The 18,269-nt window shown below is 36.7% G+C and overlaps 1 protein-coding gene across 3 annotated transcripts; it reads left to right on the top strand.

The window, feature by feature from the left end:
- Positions 1 to 764: 764 nt before the first annotated feature.
- Positions 765 to 17,707, top strand: LOC119996744 (exocyst complex component SEC5A-like). Of its 3 annotated transcripts, none has more exons than XM_038843500.1 (21): positions 765 to 1,367; positions 1,902 to 2,053; positions 2,381 to 2,475; positions 3,918 to 4,112; positions 4,285 to 4,412; positions 4,510 to 4,668; positions 6,639 to 6,743; positions 8,792 to 8,866; positions 9,184 to 9,321; positions 9,446 to 9,637; positions 11,730 to 11,819; positions 12,688 to 12,814; positions 12,904 to 13,114; positions 13,826 to 13,941; positions 14,034 to 14,268; positions 14,649 to 14,742; positions 15,662 to 15,739; positions 15,849 to 15,905; positions 16,170 to 16,424; positions 16,681 to 16,896; positions 17,263 to 17,707. In XM_038843500.1, exons 1-21 carry the CDS (start codon positions 948 to 950, stop codon positions 17,482 to 17,484), a joined length of 3,360 nt encoding a protein of 1,119 aa, XP_038699428.1. In that variant the 5' UTR covers positions 765 to 947; the 3' UTR covers positions 17,485 to 17,707. The 3 variants fall into 3 exon arrangements, with proteins under 3 accessions (XP_038699428.1, XP_038699429.1, XP_038699427.1); XM_038843501.1 differs by having other exon boundaries at positions 11,727 to 11,819; positions 16,275 to 16,424; XM_038843499.1 differs by having other exon boundaries at positions 11,727 to 11,819.
- Positions 17,708 to 18,269: the final 562 nt, after the last annotated feature.

Here is an 18,269-nt window from a genome sequence, read left to right as displayed (position 1 = left end):
AAAACAAAATGTATACATTTATTGAAGGACTACTCAATGCTCTAAAGAGAAAAGGGATAAGGCGAGACGGAGGATTTTAGAGGCCAAGCCAGTGGAGCAGAGGATTTGGGGATGATGCGTCCTAGATGTAGATAAAGGGGGGATTTTGAGAAGGGATTTAAGAAGACTGGACCTAGGTGGAAGAGGAATGGTCGTGTTTATCTTTAAAAGGTAAATAATTAAAAGGGAATTAAATAAATGTATACATTTTGCTTTGAAGAACCATCTAGAAATTCACATCGACTTGATGCAATGATCCCTAAACCGCAACAATAATGAAAACTGTATTAGTAAGAAATTATGAACTGCATTAGTAAGCATTTATGATACATAACTTTTATCAATGTACTTCCACCATTTGAGTACGCAATGCATGCATATTTGGTTGTAATCAATTTTTTTTTCTTAAAAGCAAAGCAAATTCCATCATTTTCCATTTGACAATCAAATGTTGATTTTAAAAGACCGCGTGGATTGCTCTGAGACATGACTGTCCTCCGTTTTTATATATATAGATATAGATATAGATATAGATATAGAAAAGCATTGAGCGGCGACAACACTCGTAGCGATCATGCTATTTCAATAAAAGATAAAATGATACGATGTTTGGAAAAAATACAAGAAAAATAAATTAAAAATGATCGAGGATTTAAAAATTCAACCCTTTTTATTTGAAAATTCTAACGGAGAACGAGTCTTTAAATCCACGCGTCTTCTGCCAACGACGCTCACACCATCCAGTAAGTCTAAAACGAATACACCCTAGTCCCGATCCTCTCTCTCTTCATTCCATACTCTCCGCAACAGGTCAATAAACATTAACGAATCCCCAGATCCAACTATTTAACAACTAATTAAAGCGATCAAATCCCCCAAACATCCCCGCCAAATCTCTATTCACGAAAATGTCAACCGATAGCGACGATTTAGACGAGGACGAGCTCCTCCAGATGGCCCTGAAGGAGCAATCGCAGCGCGATGTCAACTACCAGAGGCCGCCACCGCCTTCAGCTTCCGGGGATCCCTCTAAAGTGGTTAATTTTGTGCAGCCTTCGCAGCAGAAGGCAAGGGTGCCCCCGCAGAAGGGAGCGGGGAGGGGGATGATGCTGCAACAGGAGAAGCACAAGAACCGGAGGCCGGTGGAGGAGGATGACGATTCGGAGGTTGAAATGCTGAGCATTTCCAGTGGTGACGAGGACATTGGCGAGGAACGAGGTGCTGTTGCGGCAGCTAAGGGCAGAGGAGGAAGCAGGGGAGCGAGGGAGGATGATAGAGGGTGGGATGGGGAGGAGCCTGATTGCTGGAAGAGAGTTGACGAGGCTGAGGTATGTGGGAGTTCTGTAATTGATTGTTTCATATACGATATATAAATAGGTTTATAAGTAGCTATGTCCGTCTTCTGGTTGTTTTTGTGCAATTAATTGAGCTGATTAATTGCATTCGTCTAAGGAAATAGATTTCAATAATTCATTTTATTGGCATCAATCCTTGACTGGATTGTCAGTGGATGCATATATTGTAAGTTTAGCTGTGTTGAAGTTCTGGGTGATTGATTGGATGCCTGAAACAATTCAGAACTTAGCATACTGCATTTTACCAACTCGAACCACTTGCACAAAGTGACTCCATTTGATAGCCACAATACTGTACACACTGATTCGAGTGTCCACATTCCATGTACAAAAGCTGGTTTTGTTTTCTTTTCTCTGTGTGAGAGATTTTTCATAAATATCAAAAATTTGATATAAGCAAAAAATGATGAACTTTCGCCTCTCTCTCTGTTTTTTTTGTTGGTTGTGCGGGAGGTGGGTTTGCCTGGATCATTGGCAAGTGATAAGTAATTTGAATTCCTCTGACAGCTTGCTCGTAGGGTTCGGGGAATGCGAGAGACGAGAACTGCACCTGTGACTCAAAAGTTTGAGAAGAAGCCATCGGTTGTGATTAGAAAGGGACTTAACAATCTACAGTCTTTCCCTCGTGGCATGGAATGTATTGATCCTCTAGGATTGGGGTAAAGTTTTCCTCTTGCATACTTGTTCTGGGCTTATGAGCTTGTAGTGTCCCCACTCCCCAGTCTCTTGTGCATAAATGTTTGTGTCTATATATGTACTCCACTGGTTGATGATTCTAAGTTATTTCTTATCATTGGATATGCATTGATGTTCATTTTGTCAATTCCTAACCACTTCCACATTTAAGGCTCCACATTCCAGTTTTTATGCACAGGCAAAAAGTACAATTTCTTTCTAATGTTGTCGCCAGGATAAATTTGTTTTTCCTAACACCGATTGAACTATATAACAACATATCTGTTAACATGAGCTTATTTTACCTACAGGATAATAGATAACAGATCATTAAGGTTGATAACCGAGTCATCAGAAAGCTATCCATTAAAATCTGATAAAGATTATTTGGATGATGATCTTCGAGGTATTTTTTTCCTCAATTCTCTTGACAAGTTATCTGCTTATTATGGAACTTTATATTGTTTTTGAAATTTGATTGTTAATCACTTCATATTTTTTTATTTTTTGTGTAACTTGAATCCTTGATCATTGCTTGGATTTAATCACTGCAGTCTCATGATGTGAATTTTTTATTATAGAATCTTTTTGACATATTTAAAAAATCTTATCTATTATTTTTCATTTTGTTGTGATTTTCTCTCAGTATTCAATCTTTGTATAAAAGTTGATAGCTTGTTTAATTTGTGGTCTTGCTACTGTTTATCTCCTCTAAGAAATGTAAATGTCGAGAGATCTTGATATGGTTTTAGAATATTAACTATAGAAAGTTACAGGAAACACTCATACATCTTTTCATGAAAAACTGAGTCATTTCACTGAAACCTTAACTACCAACGATGACAAGTTTGCATATTTTACCATATGCACAAATAGTGCCTTAAAAATATGTCCCACAGACAAGGAAGTGTATCCAAATTGATGTTAGGCTGACAAAAGTGATTCCTGGAGCATATCATCACATTACACAAATCTGGTAATTCTTACCTGCATTGCTTGTGCTTTATGGAGTAATTCAGGGAAATTCATCAAACACCAGCTTCGTATCTACCTACTTCAACGAATCATTAGTGAATATCATATTTAGCTTCTAGTGGTTAAGTGATGTAGTGCAGAAGAAGCAATACTATAGTCTCCTTCCCCTATTTTGAAGTTTTACTGTATGATTATTACTTTTCTAGAATTCATTAATATACAGCTGAGCAAATTACTGTTATCTCTGTTGCTATAACTAATGTTGCTATTGTTGTCGTTGTTACTCGTTTGTTTGGTGTGCAGGTATTTATTGGTGTTTTCGTTCTGAAAACTCATAAGTTTTGTGATAGTGAGAACTTAGGATTGTAGACTTGATCAGTTTCAGATATTTTATTATACATTTGATCTACCATACTTTCAAGTAGGAATTTTTAAAATATATTTCCTTTCTTGCTGGTTTCAGTTATGATTTTGATCTCACCGAACTTTGTTTCCGTGAAATGACTCATGAAATATTTTTGAGCAAAAAGTGGTTTTCTGAATTTTCTGGTTGAATGTTAACAAAAAAGTAGGTATAGAATCAGGTATGTGTTGACCATGCCTTACTGTAAGATAAAATTAGATTTTGAGAGGGTAGAGATTCAAATTTGCAAATCCATCATCATCACCCCCTTGTCGTCTTCATGCATTTTTTGTCCCTCCTATTGGTTTATAGATATGTATACTGTTTGCAGTTTTCTTTCATCCCCTCGATGATATCACTCATTGAGATTTGAAATTTCTTACCTGGGATGGCTATAGCTGTTGTCTGGATACTATGCATTACAGAGAGATTATTATTCTGACATCAGTTTTTGATGTTAAATTTTGCAGAGAAGTTGATATATTTCTCTGAAAAATTTGATGCAAAACTTTTCCTGTCTCGGATACACCAAGATACAAGTGCAGCAGATTTGGAAGGTGGTGCTCTTGCTTTGAAGACCGATCTCAAAGGACGTACTCAACAGAGGAAACAATTGGTTAAAGACAATTTTGACTGCTTTGTCTCTTGCAAAACCACAATCGATGGTATGCAATCATCTATTATTAAATGCATTACTTGCTTTAGATTAAGTATTACAAATAAGATGACAATTTCAAGTCGATGCAGCGTCTTATGCTTAAAAGCTTTTGGTTGCACCAAGTTAATTACCATTCTAATTGGCAATAAGTGGGTGCCTACAAATTGATTCTTGTGCAGATATCGAGTCAAAATTAAAACGTATTGAAGAAGACCCTGAGGGTTCAGGGACTTCCCATTTGTTTAATTTAATGCAAGGAGTAAGTTCACTGGCTAATCGTGCTTTTCAGCCTCTCTTTGAGAGACAGGTTGGTAATGTTTAAATTTTGGAATTTGGATTACTTGCAAGTTCAAACCTTTTGATGAAACATTATTCTCATAGATTTCTTGAATGATTGGTTTTAGACGCAAACTGAGAAGATCAGATCTGTCCAAGGAATGCTTCAGCGGTTCAGAACACTCTTTAACTTGCCTAGTACAATTCGTGGGAGTATCAGCAAAGGTGAATACGACTTGGCGGTTAGAGAATACAAGAAGGCGAAGTCAATTGCTCTCCCCTCTCATGTATGCAAGTCTGATTCTATCTCGTATTTCTGCTTGATGCAGACAACTTTCAGTCCAATCTTATACCGTCATTTAGCTATCCTAATTTATTCATGCCAGCAGAATATTTATTTTATCATTGTTCCTGACATCTCATGATAGGAAAGTATGTCACTGAAATTTTAGTGCAATGTTCATAGATATTCCCTGTACTCGCATCCTGAATATATATTTAGCTTAGTTTTTGTTTATCAACACAAAAATATGATTTTTGTATTATATATTAGAGCCTCTGGACTAGGATTATGCTTTAAAATTTATGTGGTTCTATGTTGGAGACTTTTATCCTCTCAATTTATGTTGGCTTATCTCATTTTCCATGTGTTCATAATGATTTTTCTCATGACTGACTGTAACTTCCATTGCTATATGCATTGGCATTTTTTAATGATTCTCCTGTCGTGTACCTTGGTGCGACATTTAAGAGTCTTTCTGAACCAGCTGTGCGTCTCTGTTGACTGATTTCATAACCTCTCACACTTCCATGAGTTTACTTTCACAATCAGACTCAAGAAAGCACATATATTGTTGGCTCAGGCCATATTTTCTAGTTATGGAAATAATTTATAGCTTCACGGGTAGAATTTGATGCTTTATGATGTAGGTGGGGGTACTGCAGATAATCGGGAATATTGGGTGTTTTGTTGGGCAAGCAACTTCATAGTTTTTTTGATAGAAAGAAATAGCCATTGGATTTGTTAAGTATGAGATGGTTAATGCTTTTGTGTTGTTATGGAAAGTTACTCTGACGGGATGAGAATTTGTTTGTAAAAATGCCAGCTTCTATGTTTATGATGGATGATGTAATGGTGTGAAGGAGTAGTTCAAGGCTGGGATTGGTAGTGGTTTACATATTCCTCTCTGGTTTTCTATCAGTTAAATTGGGCCTGCTGATAGTCAACTGTTTTGGGGCCTTGAGGGGGGAATATTTGAAGTGAAAATTTTTGTTTAAGGTGTTGCATGGACTTCAAGGCTCCTCTTCCCTCCAACCACATGGGATATTTTGTTGGAACAGCTGCTCTTGGAAGCAATAAGCCAGTAATTGCAAATAATTTATTTGATTGGAAAAAAGGTGAACTTTCCAGTTCTATGTGCATACAGATTAGAAAGATTTTCATAATTTTTAGCCTTTTAGCTTGTTTGAATTTGGAAGTCCTTCGGTTTCTATAATTCTGAAGTGAATTGGGGAAGGCCTTCATGGCTTCGTCTATAGTTGAATTTCTTGCTTTCTATAATTGTCGTGTTGGAATATATGAGATAGATATGTGAAATGGAATGGTTTACCTGTTATGTCCTTTTTTCAGAGCATCGTTGTGATGGAAATAGCTGAATTTTTGGAAATGGAATGTGTCTCGTTTGATTTATTCTCTCTCAGTTTTTGTTACTGTACTTGTAGCTTAATAGAATGTCCTTTTCTTTGTTGGTTTGCCTTTTATTAGTCTTTTGTCTTGCAAATTGAGGCTTTTCTTGTGTGCAGCCCTCACATTTAATATGCCCCTTGGGTGCATTTCCTTTTGCGCACTCACACATAATACACTCATACACATACGCACTTCTTGTATACAGCCCTTGTGTGTGATGGCACATTTTTCTCCTCACTCATGCACTCATGTACATATTAAAAATCTTTCGTTAATATTTTTGAATAGGTAGCTAGTAGCGTTCTAGTATCTGTTCTTTGGTGCGATGGCTCTTGAGTCCTGAAGAACATCAACATTTAACTATTCCATTGCTTCATTTGTCTGTGAATGCACTTTTGTCCATTCAAATAAGTACGTTACAATATTCACAGGTAGCTAGTAGCGTTCTAGTATCTGTTCTTTGGTGGGATGGCTCCTGAAGAACATCAACATTTAACTGTTCCACTGCTTCATTTGTCTGAGAATGCACTTTTGTCCATTCGAATAAGTACTTACAATATTCACTTGCAGGTGAATATACTTAAACGGGTTCTTGAGGAGGTCGAAAAGGTGATGCATGAGTTCAAGGGCACACTTTACAAGTCAATGGAAGACCCGCAAATAGACCTGACAAGTGTAAGATTTTTGGATAACATGACGATTATCTTTATTTTTGTAATGCAAATTAGTTCCTCAATAGGAATTAGTATTAAAACTGGATGGATTAAATGAAGGAGTGCATCGGGGGGTCTTGTGCAAGCGAAGGGTACCCTTGACGTTAAAGGAGAAATTTTTTATTCCGCTATACATCTTGGAATGATTTACGAACTGAATCGTGGGTTATTATGAGACTACACGCCTGAAGAATTGAGTGTAGTAAAAATGAGAATGTTGTGTTGGATGTACGGCAACACAAAGTAGGCTAAAACATGAAACGAGACAATTGGATCTAGAGTAGGGGTAGCACAAACAAAATCTAGGGCGAGAGGAAATCATTGAAGATGGTTTGGGCATATACAACCATAGTTTTCAATATCATACATACAATACCTATCTAGTGTATGATAGGTATCGGGTATCAAATACTTTGAGTGTATTGTTCATGTGTATCGGGAGGAAGATAAAAATGGTGATTTAATGTTTGTATCATCCGCATATACGTATTGGATGTAATTTTTAAACACATTCTTTTTTTTAATGTCTGAGTTACAGACTGATCTAGCAGTACATGACCCAACATTGAGAAGGAAGATGGCAGTCTAGTCTCCGACCTTTGAAAAGTTTTAGAAAATCAATGAGATCATGACAAATCTGTAACTGTGCTTTTGAATTTTCTTGATGTTGAGAGTGGAAAATGAGGCGAGAGAGCTTTGATAGTGATGATGAGAACAAGATGATTGATGTTATAGCTATAGCCTATATATGCTTTATATTCCGGAGGTCATCTTCTTTTCTAGATCTAGATTCTCGTAACCTTTGAGTGACATTGACCTTCTCTTATCTGGGATTCTAATTATATTTAGTATGCCTGTGTGCATTGAATTTTTTAACTAGTCATATCCAAGGCACGAAAAAGAACGAAACTACTTTTATTTCTCTATTACACCTGGTTTAGGTAGTAGTTGGCTCAAAGCTGAGATGGATGTTGACGTTATAGATCATTAGATCCTTTTTGTGGAAATAGGGGAATTGAGTTGGTACTTATTTCGAATAATCTCGTAGAAGAAGAGTAGCGCTACCATCAATCATGAACCTTAGTGTCAGGATAAAGAGTAGCAGTGTAGCACCACCATCAAAATCTAGACAAGATACCCATATGGATTGGCATAAATTTTTCTCAAGTGGATGAATTATGCATGGTATATGACGGGTGTTGTCTTGGTGAGACATTACTTATTGTATTGTAGCTTGGCTGTGAATGTTCTGTGACGCAGCATCAAGTTACAAGTTTATTACCATAATGAACCATAGCATTTAAGTACTGTGAGTCATTTTCTTATTCTTTGTATTCCTTTTCTCTCCTTGTGCAGATGAAAACAGGTTTTTATTAACCTCTTCTTTTTATGTATTTTTATTAATTAAAGGGTCTGTAGCCAAGGCTGTCTTGTTGTAGGAAGTCATTAGTGTGAAGGAGATTTACTGTCAAGAGCAACACCCAATATTAACTTATTACTTGTTCGATGACCGTACTTTTGATGGCTTTAATGCTTTATCTGTAATCTTGCTCTGGATGTGGCTAAGCATTCTCGAATAAGAATATTATAATTCTGCCATTTTGTTGCGTTGCTGTTTCCACTTGCTGCATGCTGGCATCAATCGTATAGTTCCTTGTGGCTGTCTGATAGGTGAAATGGCCACTTAAGCTGATAGAAAATCAATAAAAGTAAGAAATGGAAATTTAAAATTTACAATGTTGCTATATAGCTGCTTCATTCTTTTATCACCTTTATATTATTATGTTTGCATCATTTTTTTGAGCAAGTTGGGGAGGGAGATTTGAACCCATGGGCCATGACCTCATTGGGTCATAGGCATTAAGGTAGAACTGAAGGAGGCTTGGCCGCTAGGCCAAGACTTACTTCCTAAATTATGTTTGCATCATCGCGTGGTAACTAAATTGGAAGGCTACTTTGTTATCACTCTATCTTCTTGGCTACTAATACATATTTTTGTGCCTCACCTAGCTTGAAAACACAGTAAGACTGTTATTGGAGCTGGAACCAGAGTCCGATCCTGTTTGGCATTATTTAAATGTTCAGGTTGGGAAACGTGATATTGTCTTTGTATTTTGAATTATTCTGGTAGCTTCTCCATATATTTCTGTTTTAGGATTTTTCTCATTTAGTTTATGTCTGTTGAGATTAAAGATAACCCATAGCTACACTTGGAAAAGTGTTTTACTGTCTCTGCCTCATAGTTTTTTCCTCATTTAGAGCATCATCCTTGTCTTCCAACTCCAGTTAACATTACTGTGCACTGGCTCAACAATACCAAATACAAGCATTAAAAGTGTCGTTTCCTCCAATCATTTAATAGATTAGTTTACTGAATCTCACTCAAGATTTCTCTTTGATAGAATCAAAGAATTCGAGGATTGCTCGAGAAGTGCACGTTAGACCATGAAGCAAGGATGGAATCTCTACATAATGAGATGCGTGAAAGAGCCATCTCCGATGCCAGGTGGAGGCAAATGCTGAAAAATTTAAATCAATCTGTAAGTGCAATTAAAAGTGGTAACCTTATTTTGTATATCTATCATCTAACCCTTGGGTTGTGGTTTGGACCGTTTGGTAGTATTATTGATTAGTTAACCTTTCCTTCTCCTTTGTTACTGTCAGTCAGACATCAACAACTCACTTTCTCTGAGGAATGTAAATTTGCCAGTAGATGCAGAGCCAATAGACTTGACTGGTGAAGAAGTTGATGCTCTTAGAGGAAAGTATATCCGCAGGTTAACTGCCGTACTTGTTCATCACATTCCAGCTTTCTGGAAAGTAGCCCTCTCTGTTTTCAGTGGGAAATTTGCAAAGGTATCGACATGGCCTTTCTGCTAAAAAATGTAGTTTTTTCTGGTGGGGTTGAATATATTCTTCCTAAGTTCCTGTTGCATTATCCAGTTGAATTAGAATTGAAATAAGCAAAACTTAATTCCTTGCTACCTTACTAATTTTTAAATTTTTTTAATATGTGTGAGCACATACCTTTGGTATTTGAATTGCGGTTTACACTTTACAGCATTATTATGAGATCAGGTTATTCACAGATATCAGATGCATATTTAAGTTTTTAGAGTGCGTAACTATATGAGAGCATTAGAACAAAAGCAAAATGCCAACGAGGAAGATGAAGGAGAATATACCAATGTGTGGCACTGAAGTTTCTAACCAAGGACACTGCTTTTTGGCTGCTACAGGTGGTCTCTTGGTGTATTCAAGAGCTGAAACTGTAAAATGTGGTCTGCATTTAGGATTCTAACAGTGTGAAGTTCTGGTTTTGGTAACTGAAACTTATAGCCGGACTATTCAAAAAAATTATTTGCCTCTCTTTTCAAATGGGTTAGCATTGTGGGATAATTAATTTAAGCCAACCAACATCTAGGACTAACCTCAGCTGGAAGTTGGGAATAACTTCAATCTTTAGGTCCATGTTGAGTGTGATGGCCTGTAGCTATTGGCTGCAGTTGGTTAATTTTAGGAGTTTTGACGGCATGTGGGGAATTGCTAAAAGTAAAATGGCAAACTCTGGGTTGAACATCAATAAAAAGCAGGTAAAATAACTCAGAGTTTGAGGCGATAGCAGTAATGATTCGTCCAAAGATCATCTTGGATTTAAAATGATACTAATGGTTTTGTGGGTGCTCCTAGTATCTCGGGTTTACTCTATAGGGTTGGCTCTTGGTCGAATATGTTTAAATGATGTGAAATGTCCCCAACCCAACACACGTGAGGGGGAGTGTTAGAATATGTGTAAATGATGTGAAATGTCCCAACCCAACAAGCTAACTTATTGGGTTGAATGATAAAGTAACTAATCTTAACAGCTCCAATGTTCGCAACCTTGGAGTGGAGCTATGCTCTAAAAAATAAAAGATCAGTCCATGAAGGATCAGAAACCTTGCAATTCAGCATTAATTGGATGCATCAGTGAAGAACACAAATTATTAATTGTGCCTTTTCTTCCTTCTATTTCTTGATAGGTAATGTTACTTGTGCTGAAATCAAGTAGGCGATGCTAAAATTAGAAGAGGGATGCTTGAAAAATCATGTATGGAAGTTATGAAAAAGGGCGAGGAGCTGGGACACTATGGGGATAGGGGAGAGATCATAAAATTTGAATGCATGACGAAGGAAAAATCATGTAGTGGATTCCAACTCTTTTTTTTTTGGAATTTATGGAACCGTCCTGAAATGGGAGGGAATAAGACTTCTGATAATAAGGATGATGATAACAACATAATGTTACTTGTAGCTATTTATCCTCAGGAAACTCATCTTCTATTATTGCGGTATTTACTTACGTCTGGTAATGTCATAATTACAATTTGAATTGTTGTTTGCTAGAGCTTTTTCAATTTTATTTATTCTACTAGCGGTTTACACAAGCTTCTTGAAAATTTAAATTAGTGCATTTCAAAATTATGGCCTAATTTGGCCAGTGATTATTTTACTTCTCGAAATCTTTTGTAGATTGCCACAACAGTCAAATTGTGCTGTTTGGTAAATAAAAACTATCATTTTGTCATGCCATTATTACCGGTGTTAAGACTGGCAGGAGGGCTAAAGAACTAAAGATGAAATTAGTTGGAAGAATTTTAGGCTATCCAAACAGTTCTACTAACAAAAATTGAGTGAATAAACTTTTTTTGATAATCGGCTTAAAGAAACAGAACCAAACTAGGCCATGGAAGCTGCACAAATTTAAAGCATTAGATAGCAGAGGACTTTTACTACGCTGTGAAGGAAAAACATTTGCCTGTTTTTCCTGTTCATTTAAATCACACCTCTTTTTACTGTCACTTTCAAGGAAAATCATTTATTTAAAAGGAAATCTCAGCTTTGATTTCTGTTATTTCAGTCATCTCAAGTGTCTGCTTACTCTAGTTGCCACTTCTAATAAAAGCAGGAAAAGGTTGGTGATGCAAAGTACTCAAGTCATTCCCTTGATGAAGTTGCTGGAATGATAAGAACTACTATATCTGCATATGAAGTCAAGGTGAGTATGAACTCATGAAGTTTCTTTCTTCATTGAAAGAACCATGATTATTGCTGAACCTTTCTTTAAAAAAAATTCCATTTGCATTTCATAAAAAAATCATGGAATATTTTTCATTCATTTGTATTACATTGTTGCTGTTGCTTCAGGAATCAATTTACTAAAAATTTAAATTTACCATATAGATGTTTCAGCATTTTTTGTTCCCTTTATATGGACGGGTAGTATGACAATGATATGGTACTTGGAAACTACTAATCTGAATCCTGTAGGACTGATCCAACAATGTGCCTAGAGAAGGCCCTAAAATACCCATAAGGAAATGTCATGAGATTATATTAAAAATAAATAACATGTTCGTATAGCATTATTATATGAATAATCGTGTTATGATTAGTTACTGTGCCATTCAAGTGATTCAACCCAATAAGTTAATTTGTTGGGTTGCTGCATTTAACATCTTTTATATATATATTCTAAGACTCCCTCTCACGTGTGTGCTTGACAATCCGACGGCCCAACATGTGCACAAAAAATGAGGTCCAACACTAGGGCCCACTCTTGGGGCAACAACAAATGGGGGTTTAAATTGCGAAAGTTAAGGTTTGAACTCAAGACCACCTGCTCTGATACCATGTTATGATTAGTTAATTTGCTATTCAACCCAATAAGTTAACTTGTTAGGTTGGGGCATTTCATATCTTTTATATATATTCTTAGAAATCGTACAGTCATTATGGGTGTCCGGTCTTTTGGAATTAGATATCAATTTAAGCATTTTTTCCGTCGAATGGTATCTGTCGTGGACAGTATTTTTCCATTTTCTGTTCAGCCTACCAATTGCTCAGAGAAGTTCATGCTAGTGCAGGTTCAAAACACATTTCGTGATCTTGAAGAATCCAATATCCTCCGATCATACATGAGTGATGCCATAAAGGAAATATCTAGAGCATGTGAAGCTTTTGAAGTGAAAGAATCAGCTCCTCCCACTGCTGGTATATAATATGTTTCTGGAGGTGATATATTTGTTGGCTTCTACTCTCTTTTTTCCCCCTAAGTGTCTTCTTGTCTCTTTGTCTGACAGTCATGGCACTTAGAGCACTTCAGGCAGAAACTACAAAGATCTACATCCTAAGGCTTTGCTCTTGGATGCGGGGATCATCTGAAGAGATTTCAAAAGCCGAAACTTGGGTTCCAGTATCAATTCTTGAAAGAAATAGATCACCATACACTATATCTTACTTGCCTCTAGCATTCCGGTCAATTATGGCCTCAGCAATGGATCAGATAAATTTGTGAGTCAATTGAACCTTGTACGTCAAGTTAAAGCATTATCATTCTACTTGATATAGAGACAAACTCAAGCATAGAGCTTACTTATGATATGCTATTTCTTAGGACTTCTTACATGATGGCAGTGTTAGGTTGAGATTTCACTCATTTGAGCCATTTTTTGTTACAGTAGTTAAGATTGTGTCTGTATTATGTTAAAAGCAACATAGAGCCATGTGGGGTTAATTTCTTATGAAAAATATTCTTAAGTAGATAAAAGCAGGGCATAGATGCTATTCGTTGCCCATATTTTGGTGAGGTATCTATCACTCAGGTGCTGCTCATCCAATAATGAGCCCCTATCAGATGTCAGTTTATTCATGGCAATTTATATAATAACATTCCTCGATCTTACCACCAAAGTTAGAAAGAGATTGCAATTTACCATAATTATACAGAAGCACAAGATTATCTAAAAGCTGGCAGTACAAGCGCACAACCATGGTAATTCAAATTTGAAAGCATTTCAAATTATAGTACTTTTTAACCTGAGCACCTTTTTATTTACATTTTTCATTATGGTTCTCGACAAACTAATCTGACTTGGGGGGAATAGAAAGTAGAAAAAAAAAGGAAAAAAGTATAAATGAAGTAGATCTTTTGAAATATGGTCGCATTGTTATTCTTGTTGACATTTTTTCTTTACTAATTTTTTCGTATTATGTTCTTTACAGGATGATTCAGTCCTTAAGAGGCGAGGCTACAAAGTCTGAAGATTTGTTTGCTCAACTTCAAGAAATTCAAGAATCCGTTAGGCTTGCATTTTTGAATTGTTTCCTAGATTTTGCAGGTATGAAAAACAGATCATTTAGTCATGGGTCAATGTAACTTCAAACATGTTAAAGTTAATGTATCATAGATTCATTTTTTGACATACATCAGGTCATTTGGAGCATATTGGGAGCGAGCTTGCACAGAGCAAATCAATGAAAGACATTTCACATGTACAGAATGGATATTCTCATGAAACAGAAGATAAATTGTGGTCGGATCTCCCGGGAAGTATTGTTGATTCGCATCAGCAGTTACTTATAGTCTTAAGTAACATTGGTTATTGCAAAGAAGAACTTTGTCATGAGTTGTACAACAAGTACAAAAACATCTGGCTGCAGTCTAGGTTCGTATTGAGTTTTTGCTCTATATATTCAGCGGACCAAAATTTCGGTGGTGTTGTGGAAGGATTTTAGTGTAATTGTTTCCTTATTTCATGTGGCACTTAGCTAGTTCAGATTTGTAAGCCTCATGCAATATGTGGCCCCAATAAACAACAGGCCCAACTGGGTCCACAATAAGCTGGGCCTACTTAGGGCAACCCAAATGGAAGTTTCATCATATAGTTGTTTTCAATTTCAGCTTGGGTCATGCAATACACAACTTTGGGCATCATGTGCCAGCCAAACAACTTGCGTTCTTTTCGTGTTTGAAAAGTGTGATTGTATTTGTATTCTCGTTGCTGATTACTATTTTGAACTTGCTGTCTCGTCTTTAATATTTTAGGGAAAAAGATGATGAGGACAGCGATATGCAAGATTTAGTTATGTCTTTCTCTGGGCTTGAAGAGAAGGTCCTTGCACAATACACTTTTGCAAAGGTAAGCAATTGTGCATCTTTTCAAATTACCAAAGTGTTCGTCATTGACTTGTAGCTATGATAGCATGAGAGGTATGATTTAGGAGTTGGTTCGCCATATGTTTGCTGGATGTATTTTGATCTGGTCCGCAATCCATAGTCAATTTTGCTGATTACTGTGTCTATAAATTTTTTTAATGGGTTCAGGAATACCAAAGTTTGCAAATAAGTTTCTCATATTTAACTGTAGCTTATAGGAAATTGAGAGTTTAGATCCAGTTTGTTCGGCTTAAAGTCCTTAAAAGCGACCTAGGAAGCTGCATGTTTATTTTCTGATTAAATGGTACATCAAATATTAAGAGAAGTTTGGTTATTGTAATTTGTAACAGGAATTTTATTATTTATAACTTGGCTTGATGTTGAAAGTGTTAAGATAGGATTTAGACTGTATAGGGTTAGTATAGACTTGTGTGGCTTTAGGTAGGAGCAAAGCTCATGTGGATTTTACTAATTTATAGATTCATTTAGCCAATCCCAATTGTTTGGGTTAAAGGCCTTGAAGATGATTATTTTTTTTGGGGGGGGGGGGGGTGTGATGCTGCTATGATACTTAAAATTGACAGTATGATATCATATTGTCAATTTTAAGTATCTATGGACTTTTGATGGTAAATTAGTCAAGTGCTCTTGGACATTTTTACAGTTACTTAAGAACCACTAGGGTCTGGGAATTCTGTAGTAATCATGCTAAACAAACTTAAGTGACCATAGACAAACTAAGCACGTACATTACCATACCCTCATGGTATCATATAATTTTCAATATGGGTCAATCTCCTTTAACAAAAAAAGTAAAAGCTTTATATTGTTGCTCTGCTCATTCTTTTTCTTTAACCTTTTCTTTTCTTCGGTCACTATATAAGATAATGCTTGTGGTTCAGGCAAATTTAATCAGAACAGCTGCCATGAACTATTTGTTTGATTCGGGTGTTCAATGGGGAGCAGCGCCTACAGTCAAAGTAAGAATTTGTTAATTCATAGTTGTGCATTTACTCTCATACTCTGTCTTCTTTTTGGGCTTTTCTGGAAGATCTGACACTTTAATGAACGGCATGAAATGTATTGTAGGGTGTTCGAGATGCAGCTGTGGAGTTATTGCACACTTTAGTTGCCGTACATGCAGAGGTATCTTTTGGTGTTATATATATTTTCTCTTTTCTCCATACATACATACGTACATTCTTATATGTAGATAGATAGATATATTGTAGTTCACTTGCCAAGTTAGATTTGAAACACTGATGCTGGTGCGTTATTGTGTCTAAAAGTGATATGGTAGAAGCAATTAGTCACTTGCAGAGGGGCTCTTCAGTTTTTCTGTTTTTTTTTTATCTATATTACTTGTCAAATAATTTGTTTTTGTTAAATGAAGTAATTTCCTCATTGCAGGTTTTTGCTGGAGCTAAGCCACTCTTCTGTTATCTGATTATATTATCTGTCACTCGTAAAATAATTTTTTTTTTTTTTAAAAATGAAGTAATTTCCTCATTGCAGGTTTTTGCTGGAGCTAAGCCGCTCTTGGATAAAACGCTTAGCATTCTTGTAGAAGGTCTTATTGATACTTTTCTCAACCTTTTTCATGAATACGAATCTAAGGATCTTAGATTACTTGACGCAAATGGCTTCTGTCAACTCATGCTTGAGGTAAATTATGGTATCTTACTTTAATCGGTGAAATTTTGTTGCTCTTCGCTGATGTCTAAGTGATGCCAACTATTATGTAGACCTTGAATAGTCATTGGACTCTTTACAATTGAGATTATTAGGTAGCTAACTTCTTTCATTGACTTTTATTAGTGACAAGAATTTTGGGGTTTACACCCATTATTGACGGAGATTATATGGTACCCGCAACATTGTTCGATCTGATTGTTGATTTATTTAGCATTGTCTTTTGCAGCTTGAATATTTTGAGACCATATTGAATCCATATTTTACCGATGATGCACGGGAGTCTCTGAAGTCTCTGCAAGGGCTGCTGCTAGAAAAAGCCACTGAGAGTGTTACTGAAGCTGTAGAGAATCCAGGACATCACCGTCGACCAACTCGTGGGAGTGAAGATGCACTTGCGGATGAGAGACAGCAAGGGATGACTGTCTCTCCTGATGACCTGATTGTAAGATCAGTTTCTGCAAGTGATAATCTGTATATGTAGTATTTTAATAAGTTCACTGATTATTATTCTTTTCTTGGGGACAATTTTTGCTGTCAGCATGTATCATACATACAGAGTTAAGGTGTTGATATTCAGTAACCAAGAACAAAGGTTATGCGAGTATGATATAGATTTCAGGCATTATAGAGAGGGCCAGAAATGGTGGTATTAAATGTCTTCAAGGATAAAGTTTTGAGTGCCAATTTATTATATCTTTATCCCAATTTAGCTTAAAGCATTAGTGCCAGTGGCTTTTTCATAAACTGTTTTGGTATGCATTCAGTGTTTTGTTCTTATGCTTCTTCAAATTTCTGTGGTGTGTTTCAGGCTCTTGCGCAACAGTATAGCTCTGAGTTGCTCGAAGCGGAGCTTGAGAGGACTCGTATCAATACTGCATGCTTTGAGGAATCGATGCCACTAGACTCGGTGCCCGAATCAGCTAAAGTTGCTTATGCTTCTTTCAGAGGGTCAGTGGATTCTCCTAGCAGAAATTACAGAGGCATGCAAGCTGTTGGATCCCCAAGTTTTTCACGACACAAGCGTAGATAGATTGGTTAGTTCTAGTGAATTGTGAGTTTTGGTTACTTAAAACTTTTCATGTGTATTTTGTTCTATCATGGTTGTAAGAGCAGTCAAATTACATGAGCCTGTCATTTTATTCATGGGTGTAAAGTTGCGTTCAAGATTTCTTCTGTTGTATTTACCACATTCTTGGCATATTACAAAATCTTGCTAGTAAACATTACCTCAATTTTTGATCCAAGGTTGTCCTATTGGTTTTGTGGCAATTTGATGCCTATACTTAAAAGCAAATGGGGCAAAAACTTGAGGTATGAGTTCTCCTTGGTTTCTTGAGTTGGGAGCGTTTGGTAGAACATTATGCCCTTGTCGAAGTGCAGGTATTGTGCAGGTGCTGAATCCGTGCTATGTGAAATTTATCGTAACAGGCTTGCCATTTGCTCTTGGCAATGGCATTGTAAGTTGCTGTCTTACAACAATTCAGCTGCAGACCTTCATTGTGGCGCTTTTGAGACAATGAGACTGAAACTGGACACCATCCGGTCAGTTGCAATCGTATTTTTGAAGAGGGACGGGTACATGGTGGTTCTGGATTCAGGAACACGTTTGCGTGATAATTTCCGACTGGGAACAGAAGAGAAGTTACCCTAGGCGCTATCAGGAAACACGGCTTTTGGATTCGATCATTTTGCGCTGCCTTCATTTTTGGCAAGGGAACATTGCATTTCCATACCTGCCAACAAATCATGGTCTCCATTGCATCTAATTGGACAGCATCCTTTAGGTTCATACGGGCAAAGAAAACAATCTCAGTT

The sequence above is a fragment of the Tripterygium wilfordii genome, chromosome 4 (assembly GCF_013401445.1).
Source record: "Tripterygium wilfordii isolate XIE 37 chromosome 4, ASM1340144v1, whole genome shotgun sequence".
In the NCBI taxonomy this organism is placed as follows: domain Eukaryota; kingdom Viridiplantae; phylum Streptophyta; class Magnoliopsida; order Celastrales; family Celastraceae; genus Tripterygium; species Tripterygium wilfordii.
Note: the sequence above shows the minus strand (reverse complement) of the source record. Positions and strands in the feature narration are given on the sequence as shown.

Coding starts and splice junctions, on each gene's coding strand:
- LOC119996744 (XM_038843499.1), top strand. CDS start 948: ATGTCAACCGATAGCGACGATTTAGACGAGGACGAGCTCCTCCAGATG. Junction 4,669..6,638: donor CAATTGCTCTCCCCTCTCAT/GTATGCAAGTCT, acceptor ATTCACTTGCAG/GTGAATATACTTAAACGGGT. Junction 9,322..9,445: donor TGAAAAATTTAAATCAATCT/GTAAGTGCAATT, acceptor TGTTACTGTCAG/TCAGACATCAACAACTCACT.